General features: G+C 46.5%; 1 protein-coding gene across 1 annotated transcript; it reads right to left on the bottom strand.

Annotated features, from left to right (window-relative positions):
• Positions 1-530: 530 nt before the first annotated feature.
• LOC308152989 (kelch-like protein 7) lies at positions 531-12397 on the bottom strand (the record flags this gene model as incomplete). The annotated part of the gene is made up of 12 exons (XM_080526068.1): positions 531-615; positions 826-1009; positions 1223-1320; positions 3724-3921; positions 4328-4578; positions 5082-5221; positions 5412-5586; positions 5746-5921; positions 10325-10449; positions 10673-10766; positions 11283-11385; positions 12368-12397. The coding sequence occupies 12 exons, from the start codon at positions 12395-12397 to the stop codon at positions 531-533; spliced, it is 1659 nt and encodes a 552-aa protein (XP_080382194.1).
• Positions 12398-20800: the final 8403 nt, after the last annotated feature.

Here is a 20800-nt window from a genome sequence, read left to right as displayed (position 1 = left end):
CGACCCTACCCTTTTTCTTTCTTTCTTTTCAAAATCTTTAATTTTATTCCGTCATTGACATCTCAATGTTTTTGTTGATCGCTCTTTTTTGCTTTGTGTGTCATGCTTTGAACCACATCCATGGACCATATGTGTACAGCTAAAAGAATGGAAAGAATTGTAGACAAAACATGACATGATTGTACAAGTTGTTGAAACTGAAATAAAAACTAAGTTCCCAAAAAAAAAAAAAAAAAGCATCACACACACACAAGCGTACACAAACACACAGACAGGTGTCACAGGCTGGACTCTTGCCGTCAGACCAGGACTGTGTGTGTGAAGGTCGTGACTGGCCGCTGTCTTTTCCGTTTCGGTGGTCCGGCGGAGCCTAGGTGGCGTTGTCAGACACACACACACACACACACACAACTGAGCACACCTCATGTTGCTGTCGATGAGGATGATGATGATGATGAGGATGATGATGGAGAGATGGTGTCTCCTGACTGTGTGTGAGCGTGAGTGTGTGTGTGGACCAGATCTATCTCCTATTCGTTGTCTCCGCAGGTGTCCACCTGACAGATCAGACAACTGGTGAGAGGAAACGCTCTCACTTTACTGCAGGTCACCCACCTGGAACACACACACACACACACACACACGCACACACACACACACACACACACACACACACACACACACACACACACACACACACAGAGTGAGTTACTTACAGAAAGAGATTACTCTCACACACTCACACACTCACTCACACACACACACACACACACACACACACACACACACACACACACACCCACCCACCCACACCCACACCCCTACCTGTCAGAGTCAGTGTGGTACTCCAGTACGTGTCCGAGGCGTCTGACCCCCTGGAACCCGGCCAGTACGTAGATGACTCCGCCCACCGCCGCACACTTCACCGTCACGCCCCGCCACGGCATCTCCCTGGCCGCACACCACTCATTACTGCTGATGTCATAATACTCCACACTGTCCAGCCCCCCTACACACACACACACACACACACACACACACACACACACACACAGACACACTGTTGTTTAGCTACATTGAAATACATTATGCGAAATTACACACACACACACACACACACACACACACACACACTCACACTCACACTCACACTCTACACTGAGTGAGTTACTTACAGAAAGAGATGTCACACACACACACACACACACACACAGTACAGTACCCAGTCCGCTCTGCCCGCCCACAGCATAGATCCTGTTGTTGACAAACACCAGGCCGTGGTTCTTCCTGGCTTCCCTCATCCCACACAGCTCTCTCCATCTGCAGGGGGGGGGGGGGGGGAGAGAGAGAGGGGGGGGGGAGGGAGAAAGGGGGGGGGAGGAGGGAGGGAGAGAGGGGGGGGGGGGAGGGGGGTCAGACTCATCTACGTCTGCAGAGCTGACCCTACGTCTGCAGAGCGTCTGCAGAGCTGACCCAGAAGACATCTGAAGAGTCTGTGTGTGTGTGTGTGTGTGTGTGTAGGGGGGCTGAACACCGAGTACTATGTGTGTGTGTGTGTACTTGTGTGTGTGTGTGTCTATTATGGAGATAGATTTATATCATAAATACACACGTACGAAAGTATAATACGCAACCGTGTTTTGCTATCGACCCGCAAATATCTCTCTACATTCGTGAACCGTGTTTTGTGAACCGTGTTTTGCTCTGCTTGGATTTACGTATGTATTTTTGAGACAAACATTTCCCTGTTTTGCCGTCTCGATTCGTAACTCGTAATATTCATTAGCTGATTATAAGGCGCCAGCTGATCGGCCGGTGATCTGCGCTGTTCTTTCGACAAGATGAGTGTTTATACAGTTTCTACCACTCAGCAAATACGATAATACACTACGACGAGAGCACTTAGAATACATAATAGTTTACAAGTAATACGTTTATGTAGTATATTATTTATCCCCCCTCACATGTATTGTACATGTTTTGCTCACTGCACTTCTTATCCACCACTGATGTAAAAACCGAACAATTTCAGAATGTTTGCTTTTATAATATAGACTACCCACTTCAGTCACCTACACCACTGCTAGAAAGCATTATGTTTGTAGTTGGACATATGTGTACATATATGTACACATATATGTACATGTGTGTTGGAACAGGGAGCATTTTGAGGGAGGGGGTCAGAATGCCACCTGTAGACTACCTGTAGTACCACCCCACGCCAGGAGGGGAACCCCAGAGGTGTTGGGCTGGAGTTACTTGTTATATAGCCGGGGTCCCAGAGTAAGCTAGGCAGTGCCCGGAGTACCACGTTGTGACCACCTGTTCTTGAATAAAAGGTTAACTTGAATCCTGGATGGCATTCCCATTATTCATTAGTTAGGTTACCACAATATCTTTGAGCTCCTGCATGAGGGCTGACGAGTTGGCGATGTTTACTTTCCTGCTGACTAGGTGTTGTGTTGTTACTTTGGCCAGATCATCATAAAAAAATCGAACAAGGACATTGAGGATTTTGTCCATGTTAAGATTAGTAGCTTCGTCGATATTAATTGAAAACGTTGCTTTTTTAAGCTTTTCACACAGCCGTTTTTTCAATTCCGGGACAAAGGCCATGTGTGTTTAAATAGCTGGCGTGCTGATTGGAAACGGACAGCTTTGTCAGTGCTTTTTTGTCTTCTGATAGCTTCTTGCACAAATCGACGAGTGGCTGAGCCATTGTGAAAGACAGATCATGTTCAGCTATGCGCACACTCGGATCTTTTGCTCGCAAATACGGTCGGCCATTGAAGATGAAGTGGTAGGCTACCTGTAGCCGTCGCTCCCGGCAAGGTTGTTGTATGAGCAAGGTTTAAGAAACTTGGCTTCCATTTTAATAGACTCTTACTAAAGTTAGCGAGATAGCGGGCTGCTAAAAGCGAACGTCTCTACAAGCTAACATTACACTCATTCAAACTTCTTAAGGCCCGCCCCACTACTCTGCCTCCGATTGGCTAGAAGTCGTTGGTTGGCTTGAGCAATGTGATACCATTGGTAGGCGGAACTGTCTCTTTGCTGAAGATGACTCTTTAAATTACGATGTAAAGAAATAGCATGTGATTTTATTTTATTTTATTGCTCAAAATTCCCCCGCGCCGGAAATCCGGCACCGTGCCGGAGAACTTTAAGCCCTGTACTTTCGTACGTGTGTATTTATGATATAAATCTATCTCCATAGTCTATGAGTACATGTGTGTGTGTACGTGTGTGTACGTGTGTGTCTATGTGTACGTGTGTGTACATGTGTGTCTATGTGTACGTGTGTCTATGTGTACGTGTGTGTACATGTGTGTCTATGTGTACGTGTGTGTCTATGTGTACGTGTGTCTATGTGTACGTGTGTCTATGTGTACGTGTGTCTATGTGTACGTGTGTGTCTATGTGTACGTGTGTGTCTATGTGTACGTGTGTGTCTATGTGTACGTGTGTCTATGTGTACGTGTGTCTATGTGTACGTGTGTGTCTATGTGTACGTGTGTCTATGTGTACGTGTGTCTATGTGTACGCGTGTGTCTATGTGTACGTGTGTACGTGTGTGTACATGTGTGTGTGTGTCTATGTGTACGTGTGTCTATGTGTGTGTGTGTCTATGTGTACGTGTGTCTATGTGTACGTGTGTGTGTGTGTACGTGTGTGTACATGTGTGTGTCTATGTGTACGTGTGTGTGTACATGTGTGTCTCACTGTTCAGTGCCGGGGTCGTAGACCTCACAGCTGCTGAGAGCCCTCCCGGAGAAGTTGTTGCCAGACGACCCTCCGCAGACGTAGACGAGGCCGTCAGCCTCCACGGAGCCGTGGCTGCAGCGGGGCGTCAGCATGCTAGCCTTCACCTGCCAGCTCTCCGTCCGCGTGTCGTAACACTCAAACAGGTCCAGGGCCGAGCTGCCTACACACACACACACACACACACACACTCTTCAGATGTCTTCTGGGTCAACTCTGCAGATGTAGATGAGTCTGACCCCCCCCCCCCCTTCTCTCTCTTTCTCTCCCTCCCCCTCTCTCCCCCTCGCACGCACATGCACGCACACACACTGTAAGCAAGTAAGCACTCACATACGAGTGTTCATGCAAGCAAGGCCACAAACTTACTCACTCCTCCCCACCCTGGTCCTCCCCACCCTCTCCCTCCCCACCCTGGTCCTCCCCACCCTGGTCCTCCTCCCCACCCTGGCCCTCCCCACCCTCTCCCTCCCCACCCTGGTCCTCCTCCCCACCCTCTCCCTCCCCACCCTGGTCCTCCTCCCCTCCCTGGTCCTGCCCTCCTGAGGTGTCCGTCTTGCCCTACTCACCCACTTCCGACCCTCCGGAGGTGTAGATCTTGCCCTGCATGGTGCAGGCGGCCAGGCTGTCTCTGGAGGTGGGCGGGCCCAGCTTGGAGTACCAGCTGTCCTTGGCCACGTTGTAACAGTCCATCCTCTTGATGGGGATCATCAGATGGGAGCCCCCCAGGATGTACACCACGTTGTCCCAGAACACGGCCGTGGCGTACAGCCGCATCTCTAACTGGCCGCTGCGGATGTCTGTCCAGCTGTAGTCCTGGAGACGCACGCCGGATGGTCACCACAACAACAACAACAACAACAACAACTAAAAATTAACTGACTTATATAGTGCCTTATTCCAAAGCGCTTTACAATGGCCTCTCATCGATCCATTCACACACACATTCGCACACCAATGGTGGCAAGCTACCATGCAAGGTGCCGGCCCCCTCATTGGGAACGATTTGGGGTTCAGTGTCTTGCCCAAGGACACCTCGACATGTGGCCATCCGGGGTTCGAACCACCGATCTGCAGACCTTGCGATCATTAGACGCTGGCTCTACTTCCTGCACCACAGCCGCCCCAACAACAACAACAACAACAACATATTAAAATTCAAGTCAAATGTTGTTGTTTATTTCGTTATTGTCGTTCCGTAAATCGAGCTAGCTACGACAAGTCAGCGCGATGGGTGCGAATAGATTAGAATACAGTTACTCATTAGTAGAATTCGTTACCATGTGGGTGTGTGTGTGTGTGTGTGTGTGTGTGTGTACCTTGGGGTTGAAGTATCTGCAGATCTGGGAGCTAGCTCCAAACAGAGCTATCCTGCAGTGTTTCTTCTTCCGTCGCGCCCGGCTGCTCTCTCCCAACTCCTCACGGTCCTCTGGAGACAAGAGATGGTACCGCATCCCACCTACACACACACACACACACACACACACCTGAGCTGACATCACAGACATAGTGTATGGTGTGTGTGTGTGCGCGTATGTATGTGTGGGTGAGTGTGTGCAAGCGTGTGTGAGTGTATGCATGCCTGTGTGAGTGTATGTGTATGTGTGTGTGTGTGTGTGTGTGTGTGTGTGTGTGTCCAGCAGACTCACTGTTGACCATCTTCAGGCAGTCGGGGTTGTCCTGTATGAGTGGCTCGGCCTGGACGGTCTTGGACAGGAAGGCCTTGGAGACCAGGGGGAAGCGCACGCAGCCCAGCACCTGAACCATGTGGCCCTGCCTAGCGCACACGTCGTACTTCAGCCACCGCACCGCCGCGTCGTAGATCTACACACACACCACGGAGAGAGAGAGAGACACACACAATGGTATGAAAGTCAGTCTGTATGGAAATGTGTGTAAGCGTGTGTGTGTGTGAGTGTGAGTGTGTGTGTGTGTGTATGAGTGTGTGTGTGTGTGTGTGTGTGTGTGTGTGTGAGTGTGTACCTGGTCCTCGGCGCGGACGGTGAGTGTGTCCTGGTGGAGCAGGTGTGTGAGCTGAGACACGTCCAGCTGGAGGAACTCGTCCAGCTTGTAGGCCTCGGTGAAGTGCAGGTGGATGAAGTCATCAGCCGCCGCCTTCAATTCAGGACAGTCCAGACACTCAGCCAGGGAGGAGATACCTGCAGGAGAGAGACCACAGGAACTAGAGACACCTGCAGGACCAGAGGAACTAGAGACACCTGCAGGACCAGAGGAACTAGAGATACCTGCAGGAGAGAGACCAGAGGAACTAGAGACACCTGCAGGACCAGAGGAACTAGAGACACCTGCAGGAGAGAGACCAGAGGAACTAGAGATACCTGCAGGACCAGAGGAACTAGAGACACCTGCAGGACCAGAGGAACTAGAGACACCTGCAGGACCAGAGGAACTAGAGACACCTGCAGGAGAGAGACCAGAGGAACTAGAGACACCTGCAGGACCAGAGGAACTAGAGACACCTGCAGGAGAGAGACCAGAGGAACTAGAGATACCTACAGGACCAGAGGAACTAGAGACACCTGCAGGACCAGAGGAACTAGAGACACCTACAGGAGAGAGACCAGAGGAACTAGAGATACCTGCAGGACCAGAGGAACTAGAGATACCTGCAGGAGAGAGACCAGAGGAACTAGAGACACCTGCAGGACCAGAGGAACTAGAGACACCTACAGGAGAGAGACCAGAGGAACTAGAGACACCTGCAGGACCAGAGGAACTAGAGACACCTACAGGAGAGAGACCAGAGGAACTAGAGACACCTGCAGGACCAGAGGAACTAGAGATACCTGCAGGACCAGAGGAACTAGAGACACCTGCAGGAGAGAGACCAGAGGAACTAGAGACACCTGCAGGAGAGAGACAAGAGGAACTAGAGACACCTGCAGGAGAGAGACCAGAGGAACTAGACACCTGCAGGACCAGAGGAACTAGAGATACCTGCAGGACCAGAGGAACTAGAGATACCTGACTGATACCTGACTGTTAAATGCCGACCCACATACCTCCCGAGGGAATTCAACGCGGTGTACATAACAGCTGTGTACATAGCACCTAGCGCGGATGCTAGCTTAGCATTAGCCCGGCTACATGACGTCATCAGTGGTGGACAGGACAGAGCACAGATCCTCAAGCAGTACATAATCGTGGGGGATTTCAATCATGCTGACCTGAAGGTAGTACTACCCAAGTTCTATCAGCATGTTAAATGTGCAACAAGAGGAGATAACACACTGGACAAGGTATACACCAACATCAAGCTTGCCTACAAGGCTAGACCGCTAGCTCATCTAGGCATGTCTGACCACGTGTCCATCCTCCTGATCCCAGCCTACACTCCCATGAGGAAAAGTGTTCCCATCACCACTTAGACTGTCAGAACCTGGCCAGCAGGGTTCGCTCCACTGCAGATCTGCCTGAATGACACCTCATGGCAGGAATTAGGACCTGGAACAGTTCACGTTGTCGGTTCTGAACCACATAGTGAACTGCACCAACTCAGCCACCGTGGACAAACGTGTCCGGGTCTACCCCAACACGAAGCCATGGATGACTGGGAAGGTCCAAAAACTGATCAAGGAGAGGGACAACGCCTACTCAGCGAAGGACACACTGCTGTACAGCACCACCAGGGCTAACCTAAACCGTGGCATCCGGGAGGCCAAGGCAGACCACAGAGAGAAGATTGAGGAATGCTTCCTGAGCAACGACTCCAGGCGGGTGTGGCAGGGGGTTCAGCACATGACAAACTTCAGAGCCAACAGGCTCACAGCCGCTGAGGACGACCCCCTGCTGGCGGAAGAGCTGAACTCCTTCTACGCCCGGTTCGACGAGGGGCGAACGGAGGTAACCACAACACAAACACCACTCTCTCCAGCTCTCAGCAGCCTCACCCTCACAGAGCATGAAGTGAGACGCGTGCTGAAGGCGGTGGACCCCAGAAAAGGCTCAGGGCCGGATGGCGTCCTGGGACGGGTGCTGAGGGACTGCGCCGACCAGCTGGCCGGGGTTTTCACCAACATCTTCAACCAGTCCCTGTCCCAGGCCACCATCCCACCCTGCCTGAAAACCTCAACAATCATCCCAGTCCCGAAGAAAAGCACGGTGAGCTGCCTAAACGGCTTCTACCCTAGGGCCATTCAGGCCCTGAACACAGCAAAGACCTAGGTTCTAGGCCCTGGACAATCTAGACAATTTGATGGCAGCTACTAGATTGTAATCAAGTGCAATACTGAAATACAACTGTGAACATTTCAAACCTGCAAACTGCGACACTTTAAATGAATGTGCAATAACACTATGTGCAATATGACAACCCTCGTGCACATAAGGTTCAGAGATAGGAAATGTTAGGATATTTATAGCATAGCATAGAGTACAGCACAGTGTTTTATTTGTATAGTATAGTAGTATAGTATAGTAGATAGTGTATATAGCCTTTATTTATGTAAACCAGCTCTTTTCCTTTCTTGTTTTTAGTAAAAAAAAAATCTAGCACCAGGGGAGCCCCCCCCCCCCCCCCCCTAAATGTCGTTGTATGGTACCTGTACTGTATTAATGACAATAAAGACCATTCATTCATTCATTCATATAGACCTTAGGTAGTGGTTATAGAGCTTGGGTAGTGGTTATAGACCTCAGGTAGTGGTTATAGACCTTAGGTAGTGGTTATAGACTTTAGGTAGTGGTTATAGACCTTAGGTAGTGGTTATAGACCTTAGGTAGTGGTTATAGACCTTAGGTAGTGGTTATAGACCTCAGGTAGTGGTTATAGACCTCAGGTAGTGGTTATAGACCTTAGGTAGTGGTTATAGACCTTAGGTAGTGGTTATAGACCTCAGGTAGTGGTTATAGACCTCAGGTAGTGGTTATAGACTTTAGGTAGTGGTTATAGAGCTCAGGTAGTGGTTATAGACCTTAGGTAGGGGTTATAGACCTTAGGTAGTGGTTATAGACCTCAGGTAGTGGTTATAGAGCTTGGGTAGTGGTTATAGACTTTAGGTAGTGGTTATAGACCTTAGGTAGTGGTTATAGACCTTAGGTAGTGGTTATAGACCTTAGGTAGTGGTTATAGACCTTAGGTAGTGGTTATAGACCTCAGGTAGTGGTTATAGACCTTAGGTAGTGGTTATAGACCTTAGGTAGTGGTTATAGACCTCAGGTAGTGGTTATAGACCTCAGGTAGTGGTTATAGAGCTTAGGTAGTGGTTATAGACCTTAGGTAGTGGTTATAGACCTCAGGTAGTGGTTATAGACCTCAGGTAGTGGTTATAGACCTCAGGTAGTGGTTATTAGACCTCAGGTAGTGGTTATAGAGCTTAGGTAGTGGTTATATACCTTAGGTAGTGGTTATAGACCTCAGGTAGTGGTTATTAGACCTCAGGTAGTGGTTATAGAGCTTAGGTAGTGGTTATAGACCTCAGGTAGTGGTTATTAGACCTCAGGTAGTGGTTATAGAGCTTAGGTAGTGGTTATATACCTTAGGTAGTGGTTATAGACCTTAGGTAGTGGTTATAGAGCTTAGGTAGTGGTTATAGACCTTAGGTAGTGGTTATAGACCTTAGGTAGTGGTTATAGACCTCAGGTAGTGGTTATAGACTTTAGGTAGTGGTTATAGACCTTAGGTAGTGGTTATAGACCTCAGGTAGTGGTTATAGACCTTAGGTAGTGGTTATAGAGCTTAGGTAGTGGTTATAGACCTCAGGTAGTGGTTATAGACCTCAGGTAGTGGTTATAGAGCTTAGGTAGTGGTTATAGACCTCAGGTAGTGGTTATAGACCTCAGGTAGTGGTTATAGACCTTAGGTAGTGGTTATAGACTTTAGGTAGTGGTTATAGAGCTTGGGTAGTGGTTATAGACTTTAGGTAGTGGTTATAGAGCTTAGGTAGTGGTTATAGACCTCAGGTAGTGGTTATAGACCTTAGGTAGTGGTTATAGAGCTTGGGTAGTGGTTATAGACCTTAGGTAGTGGTTATAGACCTTAGGTAGTGGTTATAGAGCTTGGGTAGTGGTTATAGACCTCAGGTAGTGGTTATAGACCTTAGGTAGTGGTTATAGAGCTTGGGTAGTGGTTATAGACCTTAGGTAGTGGTTATAGACTTTAGGTAGTGGTTATAGAGCTTAGGTAGTGGTTATAGACCTCAGGTAGTGGTTATAGACCTCAGGTAGTGGTTATAGACTTTAGGTAGTGGTTATAGACTTTAGGTAGTGGTTATAGAGCTTAGGTAGTGGTTATAGACCTTAGGTAGTGGTTATAGAGCTTGGGTAGTGGTTATAGACCTTAGGTAGTGGTTATAGACCTCAGGTAGTGGTTATAGACCTCAGGTAGTGGTTATAGACTTTAGGTAGTGGTTATAGACTTTAGGTAGTGGTTATAGAGCTTAGGTAGTGGTTATAGACCTTAGGTAGTGGTTATAGAGCTTGGGTAGTGGTTATAGACCTTAGGTAGTGGTTATAGACCTTAGGTAGTGGTTATAGAGCTTGGGTAGTGGTTATAGACCTCAGGTAGTGGTTATAGAGCTGAGGCTGACAGAGCAGGTCTTACCCAGACAGTTGGTGGCGTCGATCTGTTCTTTGAGGAACTCCACGCACATCTTCTTGACGGGCTCTATCTGGTACTGGTTGGCTGCTTCCAACAGGGACTGGACGTTACTCCTGTTTACTGAGATCCTGACACACACACACACACACACACACACACACACACACACACACACACACACACACGTTACTACTCAAAGCCCTCGAAACAGGCCAATTTATTTGATTGATATGTTGTTTGCTTTGCTATATCAGAGTATGTTTCTCCTAGTCAGATGAGATGAGACGAGATGGACAAGCAGAAGATGGATGTAAAGCCTGTGTGTTTGACCGTCCTGTGTTGGTCTCTTACCGTGCTGTGTAGATGAACTCCACCAGCAGCTCAATGATCTCCGGCTCAGCACTCTTCAGCTCCACCTCATGAGAGGTCGACTCCAGCATACTGGCTAGAGGGGGGGGAGGGGGGTGGGAGGGAGGGAGGGAGGGAGGGAGGGAGAGGGATAGAGGGGGGGGGGGGCTCTGATTTATGAGACATACCTATGCCACCATCATCATCCTCTGTGGGTGTGTGTGTGTGTGTGTGTGTGTGTGTGTGTGTGTGTGTGTGTGTGTGTGTGTATATAGTAGTGGTGGTGGTGGTGGTGTGTGTGTGTGTGTGTGTATGTGTGTGTATAGTAGAGTTGGTGGTGGTGTGTGTGTGTGTGTGTGTGTATAGTAGAGTTGGTGGTGTGTGTGTGTGTGTGTATATAGTAGAGTTGGTTGTGGTGTGTGTGTGTGTGTGTATAGTAGAGTTGGTTGTGGTGTGTGTGTGTGTGTGTGTGTGTGTGTGTGTGTGTATAGTAGAGTTGGTTGTGGTGTGTGTGTGTGTGTGTGTGTGTGTGTGTATAGTAGAGTTGGTTGTGGTGTGTGTGTGTGTGTGTGTGTGTGTGTGTGTGTGTGTGTGTGTGTGTGTGTGTACTCACTGGTAAACATGAGGCTGAAGAAGTGGCTGGCTGCAGCGAGCACCACTCTGTGAGCAGGGAAGTGTCTCCCCTGCACCACCAGAGACACATCACACAGGGTTCCCTACAGAAGACACACACACTGTTAGTCTCTCTCTCTCTCACACACACACACACACACACACTGTTAGTCTCTCTCTCTCTCTCTCTCTCTCTCTCTCACACACACACACACACACACACACACACACACACTGTTAGTCTCTCTCTCTCTCTCTCTCTCTCTCTCTCACACACACTGTTAGTCTCTCTCTCTCTCTCTCTCACACACACACACACACACACACACACACACACACACACACACACACTGTTAGTCTCTCTCTCTCTCTCTCTCTCTCACACACACACACACACACACACACACACACACTGTTAGTCTCTCTCTCTCTCTCTCACACACACACACACACACACACAATGTTAGTCTCTCTCTCTCTCACACACACACACACACACACACACACACACACTGTTAGTCTCTCTCTCTCTCTCTCTCTCACACACACACACACACACACACACACACACACACACACACACTGTTAGTCTCTCTCTCACACACACACACACACACACACACACACACACACACACACACACTGTTAGTCTCTCTCTCTCTCACACACACACACACACACACACACACACACACACAAACACTGTTAGTCTCTCTCTCTCTCTCACACACACACACACACACACACACACACACACACACACACACACACACACACACACACACACTGTTATCAAGGACCCCAATTGAAATAAGCCAGTGGCTTTCTTGGGTTTTTATCCTGTTAGTTGACCTTGTATGTAATATGTACTTTCATGTACCTACTTCTGCAAATCTTCTAATAAAGTTTTCAATCAATCAATCAAGTCTCTCTCTCTCTCTCACACACACACACACACACACACACACACACACACACACACTGTTAGTCTCTCTCTCTCACACACACACACACACACACACACACACACTCACACACACACTCACACACACACACACACACACACACACACACACACACACACACCTGTTTCCTGAGGTTGTTCATGACTCCCATGATGCTGGACAGCTGCCTGTTCTCCTCCTTGGCAGCAAACTTCCTCTCGCTCTTCTTCTGGGCCGGAGGAGCAGCCATGCTACTAACCAACTAACCCTAACCCAACTGGGTTTGTTTGGGCTTAGCAGTTAGCTTAGCTTAGCTATCCAGAGCTCTGGCCCTGACTTACAGAAGAATACAAAAAATAGCTTTGTAACTACAACCATTGGATTCCTTGACCCTGAAAATGTAGGTTTAGCAGTTAAAATCAATGTTCTAGCTTATTTAGAAGCCAAGATATTACAAAACGTGTGTATTATGGCGGCCGTTTTGTAAATGCCAAGATGGCCGCCTTTCAGACATTTGTGCAAATGGAAACATATATTATAGATTAGCAAATCCCCCAAAAATTCCCACGAAATTATATAACAAACCTGACTAATAGCAACACACTGACATTACAATGTCTGCAATAATGGAGTTCGCTACATGCTAATTATCCTCCGGGTGCTGCTAATTGACTGAATCAGGCCCAACTGATTAAATTACTTCTTAGTTTAGTAACGACTGGACCACATCCCACATTAACTTAGTGTCCAACCGTGACCACATACGTTTGAGTTCCGGAAATATGCATTTAGAACAGCTGAAATATGCATTTAGAACAGCTGAAATATGCATTTAGAACAGCTGAAATATGCATTTAGAACAGCTGAAATATGCATTTAGAACAGCTGAAACGGACATAGACGATCGATAATGAGATTCATATATACCATTCAATTAGGGCTTCTCACCCTGAGTATCACACTGCGCACGTCATACAATTCTCCTGTCACTCATTGGTTCACAGAATACTGAATTCTATAAATATGTTATTGATTGAATACACGACGGGCAGCATTGTGTTCGACTCAAAGGAAGTAAAACACATGTCTTACTACACACTGTACACAGACTCGTTGTATAGTAGTGGGCTTATAGGCTGTACAGTTGTATAGTGGGCTTATAGGCTGTACAGTTGTATAGTGGGCTTATAGGCTGTACAGTTGGGTAGGAGAGAGCACTATACTCTGGTAGTATAACGGCGCAGTAATCACTACGACCACGGACATTTCACACCTCTACCTCCCCTTTAGACAGACAGACAGACAGACAGACAGACAGATAGACAGATAGACAGATAGATAGATAGATAGATAGATAGACAGATAGATAGATAGATAGATAGATAGATAGATAGATAGATAGTGGTCTGTGTTTACATTGGTATTGTTATGGCAGCTGTCTGTCTGACCTGCTCCTCCTAGCCCCATGAAGCCTAATGGAGCTAGCTAACCTGCTAACTAACCTGCTAGCTAACCTGTTAGCCTGGTCTGGTCACTATGGAGCTAGCTAACCTGTTAGCACAGACATCCTCCTGAAGCTAATGTCCTGGTTAGCTAGCTAGCATGCGAAGTCTCCAGCTAAACCTGCATGAAATGTTTACTTATCTTCACAGAGAGGAACATGCACATATATATATAAACTATCAGAATTCAGAACAGGCGGCCTGTATACTGAACTATACTCTGGTAGTATAACGGCGCAGTAATCACTACGACCACGGACATTTCGGTCCTAACTAGCGCTGCTATGGCGCATCTGTCTTATCACAGTTGCACGACAGTTACAGCTTGTAGAATCCTTACTAATCTGTCTATTCATACACAGGTTGTTCATTTAGAATTAGATCATCATTATTATTATTATTATTATTATTATTTACCTTCCAAAGAGAGGTTAAATACAGAAGCGTGTAACAGTCTCTCCACAGTGACTCTTCAATCAGGCAGCACGCGCAGGTGTGTCAATCAGCGACGCGCATGCGCAGGTGTCAATCATACATCACGTGACGTTAGAATTTCGATCTAGAAGGTTCTCCATTTTTGTCAAAATTGAGTTTTCTACATAATTTGATCCATTAGGTGTTTATTAATGCCTGTGTGGTGTTATCTTTAAAAAAAAAAAAATATATATATATATATATATATATATTAGTTAGTAATTAATAAAATACAAAGGTTCCATCTCACAAAACATAATGGAATGTAAAAACTTTCACGTGGTGCCACGCAGCAGACTGACGTCATTATCACATAATCTAGTCACATGCGATTTGCTCCAATCTAAAATATGTCCACTAGTTGGTATAGTCCGGTTAATATGTGAAAAAATAGTTCACTTTTTCAAAAAAGCACAAAACTTGGTACACTTGTACAGTTTGGGGTCCTGAACATTTTCAGACGTGGAGCCCTCCTCGCAAAAACTCCTCCTAGTGGCCGTGGCGGGCATTTTCCTTTCCGCCATAGCCCAATAATGTATTTTGAAGGTCAAGGATTACAATGATACCATATACAACATCATAACATGTTCTGGTGAATAGTTAGTGGTGAAATCAGTGACGTTGTGACTGAGAATGATTAAAATGAAATCGCAGTATCTGAGAATATGCATATTCAATTTTCATAATATATTTCATATAATAATTTATTTACTATAGTTCTCTAAGTCCAGAATTGTCTATTAGGCTATGAATGTAGGTATTTCAGTTGTTGCACCTTACTTGGAAAGTGTTGACAGAGTGGATGTGGTGTGGAACTGCTATGAAGCATTAATTAATTAATAAAAAATTAAATTAAATTAAATTAAATTAAAATTAAAAAAAATAATTAATTAATTAATTATGAAGCAAACAGCTTAAAGTCCCAGACAAGACAGAAGCGAGGAACGGGCACAAGAACAAGAGTGGATGGAAAAAACAAGATACCAACCAACTGGAAAGGCTTCCTGAGAGTGGACAAAAACAAAACAGAACTGTTTCACTTCCTGGCCAGGAACCTTGTGGAAATGTCAACGACCAAACAAGTTGTTTCCAGGTACGGACCCAATGCTCTGTCAACTCACCCACTACTAGACACACATCATCTTTCCTCTTGCACACATGAGGAGGCAGATACAAGGATGCTACTCCATGTGGCGGATGCTACAAGAAAGGGGTATGCTGAGGAGAAAGAGGAGCTGTGGGTGGCGTTTGGGACTAGTAAGAACTTCAGGTACATACCCATCCATGAGATCAAATCAAAGGCTCTTCCTGTGTTCCATGTTTTTACTAGCTGTGACAGTGTGTGCATTTGCAACCAGGGGCAAGAAGGCAGCATGGGATACCTGGAATGCCTATATGACATGGCAACAGAGGCCTTCATGGCTCTGTCACAGGCTCCAAACAGCATACCGGAGGAAGTTATGTCTACTGTGGAGCGCTTCACAATTCTTCTCAATTTGCCTACAGAGCTAACAGGTCCACGGAGGATGCCATCGCCACAACTCTCCACTCTACCCTGTCCCACCTGGAGAGAGGGGGGGGGGCTACGCACGGCTGCTCTTCGTGGACTTCAGCTCGGCATTTAACACCATCCTACCCGACAGATTGGTGCCCAAACTCCTAGACCTCGGACTAGACCACCTCCTCTGCCGGTGGTCCAAGGACTTCCTGTCTGACCGCCCCCAGAGGGTCAGGATAGGCCCCCACACCTCCACAGCCATCAGCCTCAGCACCGGATCCCCCCCAGGGCTGCGTGCTGAGTCCCCTATTCTATTCCATCTACACCCACGACTTCATCGCCGTCCACCCCAGCAACGCCATCATCAAGTTTGCTGACGACACCACCGTGGTGGGCTGCATCTCCGAAGGTGACGAGGCCACGTACCGCGACGAGGTGGAGCAGCTGTCAGTCCTGTGTAAAACCAACAACCTGCAGCTGAACAAGCTAAAGACCCAGGAGATAATTGTGGACTACAGGAGGAAGAATACCGTCATACAGCCCCTGTACATCGATGGTCTCAAACTTCTTCTCGCTCTTCCTCTGGGACGGAGGAGCAGCCATGCTACTAACACTAAGCCTGTTCAACTAACACTAAGCCTGTTAAACTAACACTAAGCCTGTTAAACTACCAAGGCTTTTGGGTGTAAAGATGATGTGTCTGTGCTTTGTGACCAGCCCAGTGACAGTGTCGTGAGGGAGGCTAAGCTGTGTGTGTCTGCCTGTCTGCCTGACTTAATTGTAGCAAACAAACAGAGAGTAGCCTAAAGTCATCAAGTATTATACATTGAGCACCAAAATAAAACGTTGTATGAAAGAATAGAAAATGGTTAAGGACATTGATTTACAAGATGGGTTTTGTAAGTAAGTAAAGCTTTAATTATATATAGCACCTTTCATACAAGAAAAGCAGCTCAAAGTGCTTTACAACAGGGAGATAAAAACATAAAGTGAATATAAAAACATAAGTATACAATGAATATAAAAGCAGGGGAAGTAGATAAAACAGTAAAAAAGATCAAATACAATAAAAGAAGAGAACACATGAAAGAAGTAAATAGATAAAACATTTAATAACACATTCTTAATCTCCCCTAAACTGAAATTCAGGTTCCACTGCCTTAATAAATATGTAAGGACTCTAACCTTGAAAATACTTAAGGACTTTGTACCACTGAGACTTTATACCACTGACTCCCTTTATACCACTGAGTCCCTTTATACCACTGAGACTTTATACCACTGAGTCACTTTATACCACTGAGTCCCTTTATACCACTGAGACTTTATACCACTGACTCCCTTTATACCACTGAGACTTTATACCACTGAGTCCCTTTATACCACTGAGTCCCTTGCCTTGGAAATATTTAAGAGTCCCTTGCCTTGAAAATATTTAAGACTTGACTTTATGGAAATATTTAAGACGTCCCTTGCCTTGGAAATATTTAAGAGTCCCTTGCCTTGAAATATTTAAGACGTCCCTTCACTCCCTTGCCTTGGAAATATTTAAGACTTCTTGTCTTGAAAATATTTAAGACTTGACTTGCCTTAAAGATATTTCAATTCCTTGCCTTGAAAATATTTAAGACTTCTTACCTTGAAAATATTTAAGACTTTACTTGCCTTGAAAATATTTAAGACTTTACTTGCCTTGAAAATATTTAAGAGTCCCTTGCCTTGAAAATATTTAAGACTTCTTGCCTTGAACATATTTAAGACATGACTTTATGAACATATTTAAGTAGGTAGGTATTATGTAGTGGGTTAGGGTTAGTGAGTTCCTTGGACTTCTTGGTGTTGAGGTTTAGGTTGTTGGCGGCACACCACCCCGCCAGGTGATGAAGCTCCTCCCTGTAGGCCTCGTCATTGTTGCTTATCAGGTCTACCACCGTGGTGTCGTCAGGTCTTATCAGGTCTACCACCGTGGTGTCGTCAGGTCTTATCAGGTCTACCACCGTGGTGTCGTCAGGTCTTATCAGGTCTACCACCGTGGTGTCGTCAGGTCTTATCAGGTCTACCACCGTGGTGTCGTCAGGTCTTATCAGGTCTACCACCGTGGTGTCGTCAGGTCTTATCAGGTCTACCACCGTGGTGTCGTCAGGTCTTATCAGGTCTACCACCGTGGTGTCGTCAGGTCTTATCAGGTCTACCACCGTGGTGTCGTCTGCCAAATTGATGATGGTATTGGAGCCATGCACAGGCACGCAGTTGTGGGTGAAGAGGGAGTAGAGGGAAGGGTTCAGCACACAGCCCTGGGGGACACCGCTGTTCAGGGTCAGGGTGGAGGAGGTTGTCAAGCTTAACAAACTGGGTCTGTTGGTCAGGAAGTCCAGGATGCAGTTACAGCCTCATTCTAACACCGCGTTAGTGGAGTCTAAGTGTTTTGCAAAGGCAAGGGTCCAGTTCAAGTAGACATGTTTTCATGATGGAACAAGAACGAGCTCCTTTCCTGCAAACCATGTCAATCGTGACACGTGCTCTCTCTGCCCGCCCAGGGTTCTCCTTCACCGACTCCTCCTCAAGTTTAGTGATGACTCTTTGTTGCAGAAGTCTATCCAGTAGATAGTCTAGAACAGGTCCTGACACTCGTTTCACAAACTCTGCCCGGAGAGAGCCCAGCTGTTCCTCTGCAGAACCGCTCTGACTGCGCTCAGCTTGCGGCCCACCCAACAGCGCAGCACCTGGTCGCCAGGGGAAACCAAGACAAACATAGTCAGCTACGTACAGTAGAGTTGTGTTGTGTCTAGCTACGTACAGTAGAGTTGTGTTGTGCTGAGCCAAACCAGCGTTGAAGAAGGAGCTGCAGCTGCTGACCCCTTCAACATTCACACCAGCTAGGCCACATCACAGGAGGAGCCCATAGCTAGGCCACATCACAGGAGGAGCCCATAGTGGGAATGGTGTTTGGATATACAAGCTCGGTATTTGGATATAGGCTCGATATAGACTCGTGAAAAGTCACAGCACAGCTGTTTCTTTCCTCAGGGACTGGTTCATACCTGGGACACCAGGTGAGTGACTCTCTGGACTAACAGTGACATTCATCAATCAAGTAAACTACCAGGGGGAGAAGGAAACCAGGAGGCCTTTGGTTAACAAACTAACTGCAAGGGTTTACCTGTTACTAGTGGGATGAACCCCACCCACACCTCGTCTCCAACTACCCCTCTCCCCGAAAGCCTCAGCTCCACACTCTCTGTGTCCGCTTTCAGGAACACCTGGAAGGTGGGGTGGTAGTTTGGCCCGTAGTCCCAGTACACCTTCCAACGCTGAAACATAGTCAAGTGTACAAAGTGCATTTATTAGATAACGAGGGGACCTCTGGGTGATACATAGGGCTTTCACACCGGCAGTTCCGAACGCCGGTTCGCGTTCGCGTTCGGAAACCTCCGAACGTTGGCGCTGCCTGGCGAACGATACACTGGTATGAACGCGGGCTCGTTCGCCAGACAGCGCCAACGTTCGGAGGTTTCCGAACGCGAACCGGCGTTCAGAACTGCCGGTGTGAAAGCCCTAACAGAGAGCTCTATGTACATCATTTACACTTTTGACAAGGTGCTCTATTTGTAACATATCCCAACCAACCTATGCCCTATCTTTACTTGATCAGAATATTGTAAACATGTATTTTGTTTGTCTTGCCCTCTGGTAGCACCTCTGTGTTTTTAATGTTGTTTGTGTGTTTGCTTTTCTGTGTTTGTTGTTGTTGTTGTTGTTATTGTTGTTGTTTTTCTGTATGTTCCGTTCTGTCTTGCTTTTGTTTAGTTTAGTTTTTTGTTGTTGTTCTTTTTTATTTTTATTTTTATTTTTAGATTGTGATGTGGGCATCTGTCTGTCTTGTTGGATGTTGTGTTGTCGCTGTGCTCCATGTTCTACCCTCAAGGAAAACAACAAATATATTAATCTTTTTTTTGCATTTGGGCACCCTTAATCATTTGATTGCCCTGTGTCAACCATACATGCATCTTTAGCCAAATATGCCCAGTTTTTCATCAAATCAATTACATTTGCAGTGTGTCCCCAGAAGTCATAGATAAGACCTTCTAAGAACACTGTCATGGAAGGCCACTTTGCCTTGTAAAATCAAGTCAAGAGCTGTGGCTTTTGGGCACACTACCTTGTTTTTCTTTCATGCATTTTTTGGTATCTTATTTTGCCAAAGATACATGCGTAGGCGGACGCAGAAGAAATCCTTCAGGTAATTGAGCAATGACAGTAAGTAAATAATAATGATCATCATTTGTGACATCTGACAAAAACTACAAATACCTCTGGTTGTATCCTTGGTCTCTCCTCCAGATCACAGCAGAGACTGTATGTTCCACCTCGAACCAGAGTGCAGTTAGAACTGACCTCTATGTAAGTGCTCACTGTCTGTTGCTCCTCCATTGACCGGATGTATTGATGGACCTCACTGAGTGGAACGTTCAACGGCAGTACAAGTACGTTCAGAACTGACAGACGGGGGCGCAGTGATCGAAGGAATGGCAGCACCTGCCCCCTGATGGTGAGGAAGGGTATTAACGATCTTATGAGGCCCCATGGAGAGAGGTCTGTGATGTTCACCACAACATGCGTGTCAGTCACCCTCAGCGGTGGCAGAACCTCCACACTGTCACCAACAAAATGGGCCACAGACAGGGCCCCACGACCACCTCCTGCAAAACAGCAACATGTCACTCAGACTGTAGAAAGGTGAGGAATACAAATCTCTATAATGCAGCAAGAACATCCTAGTACAACTACTGATGACGTCTACAGTATTCGTAAGCACCATCAAAACAAGCTCAGTGTGAATGCAGCTTAACTTTGCTGCATCAAAGAATGTGTTGGTACAGTAAATATGAAGAGAGAAATGACCCCATGGGAATGGTATGATGTATCGAGGTCACACACAGCTCCAACTAGGAATAATAATAATAATAATAATAATAACAATAATACATTAGACTTATATAGCGCTTTTCTAGACACTCAAAGACGCTTTACAAACTGAAAAAATCTAGTAGTAGTATACAAAGAAACAAGAAAGAAATAGAGAAAGAAAGTATAGGGGTCT

This window comes from Nansenia antarctica, assembly GCF_963989245.1.
Source record: "Nansenia antarctica genome assembly, chromosome: 3".
NCBI classification, from domain to species: domain Eukaryota; kingdom Metazoa; phylum Chordata; class Actinopteri; order Argentiniformes; family Microstomatidae; genus Nansenia; species Nansenia antarctica.
Note: the sequence above shows the minus strand (reverse complement) of the source record. Positions and strands in the feature narration are given on the sequence as shown.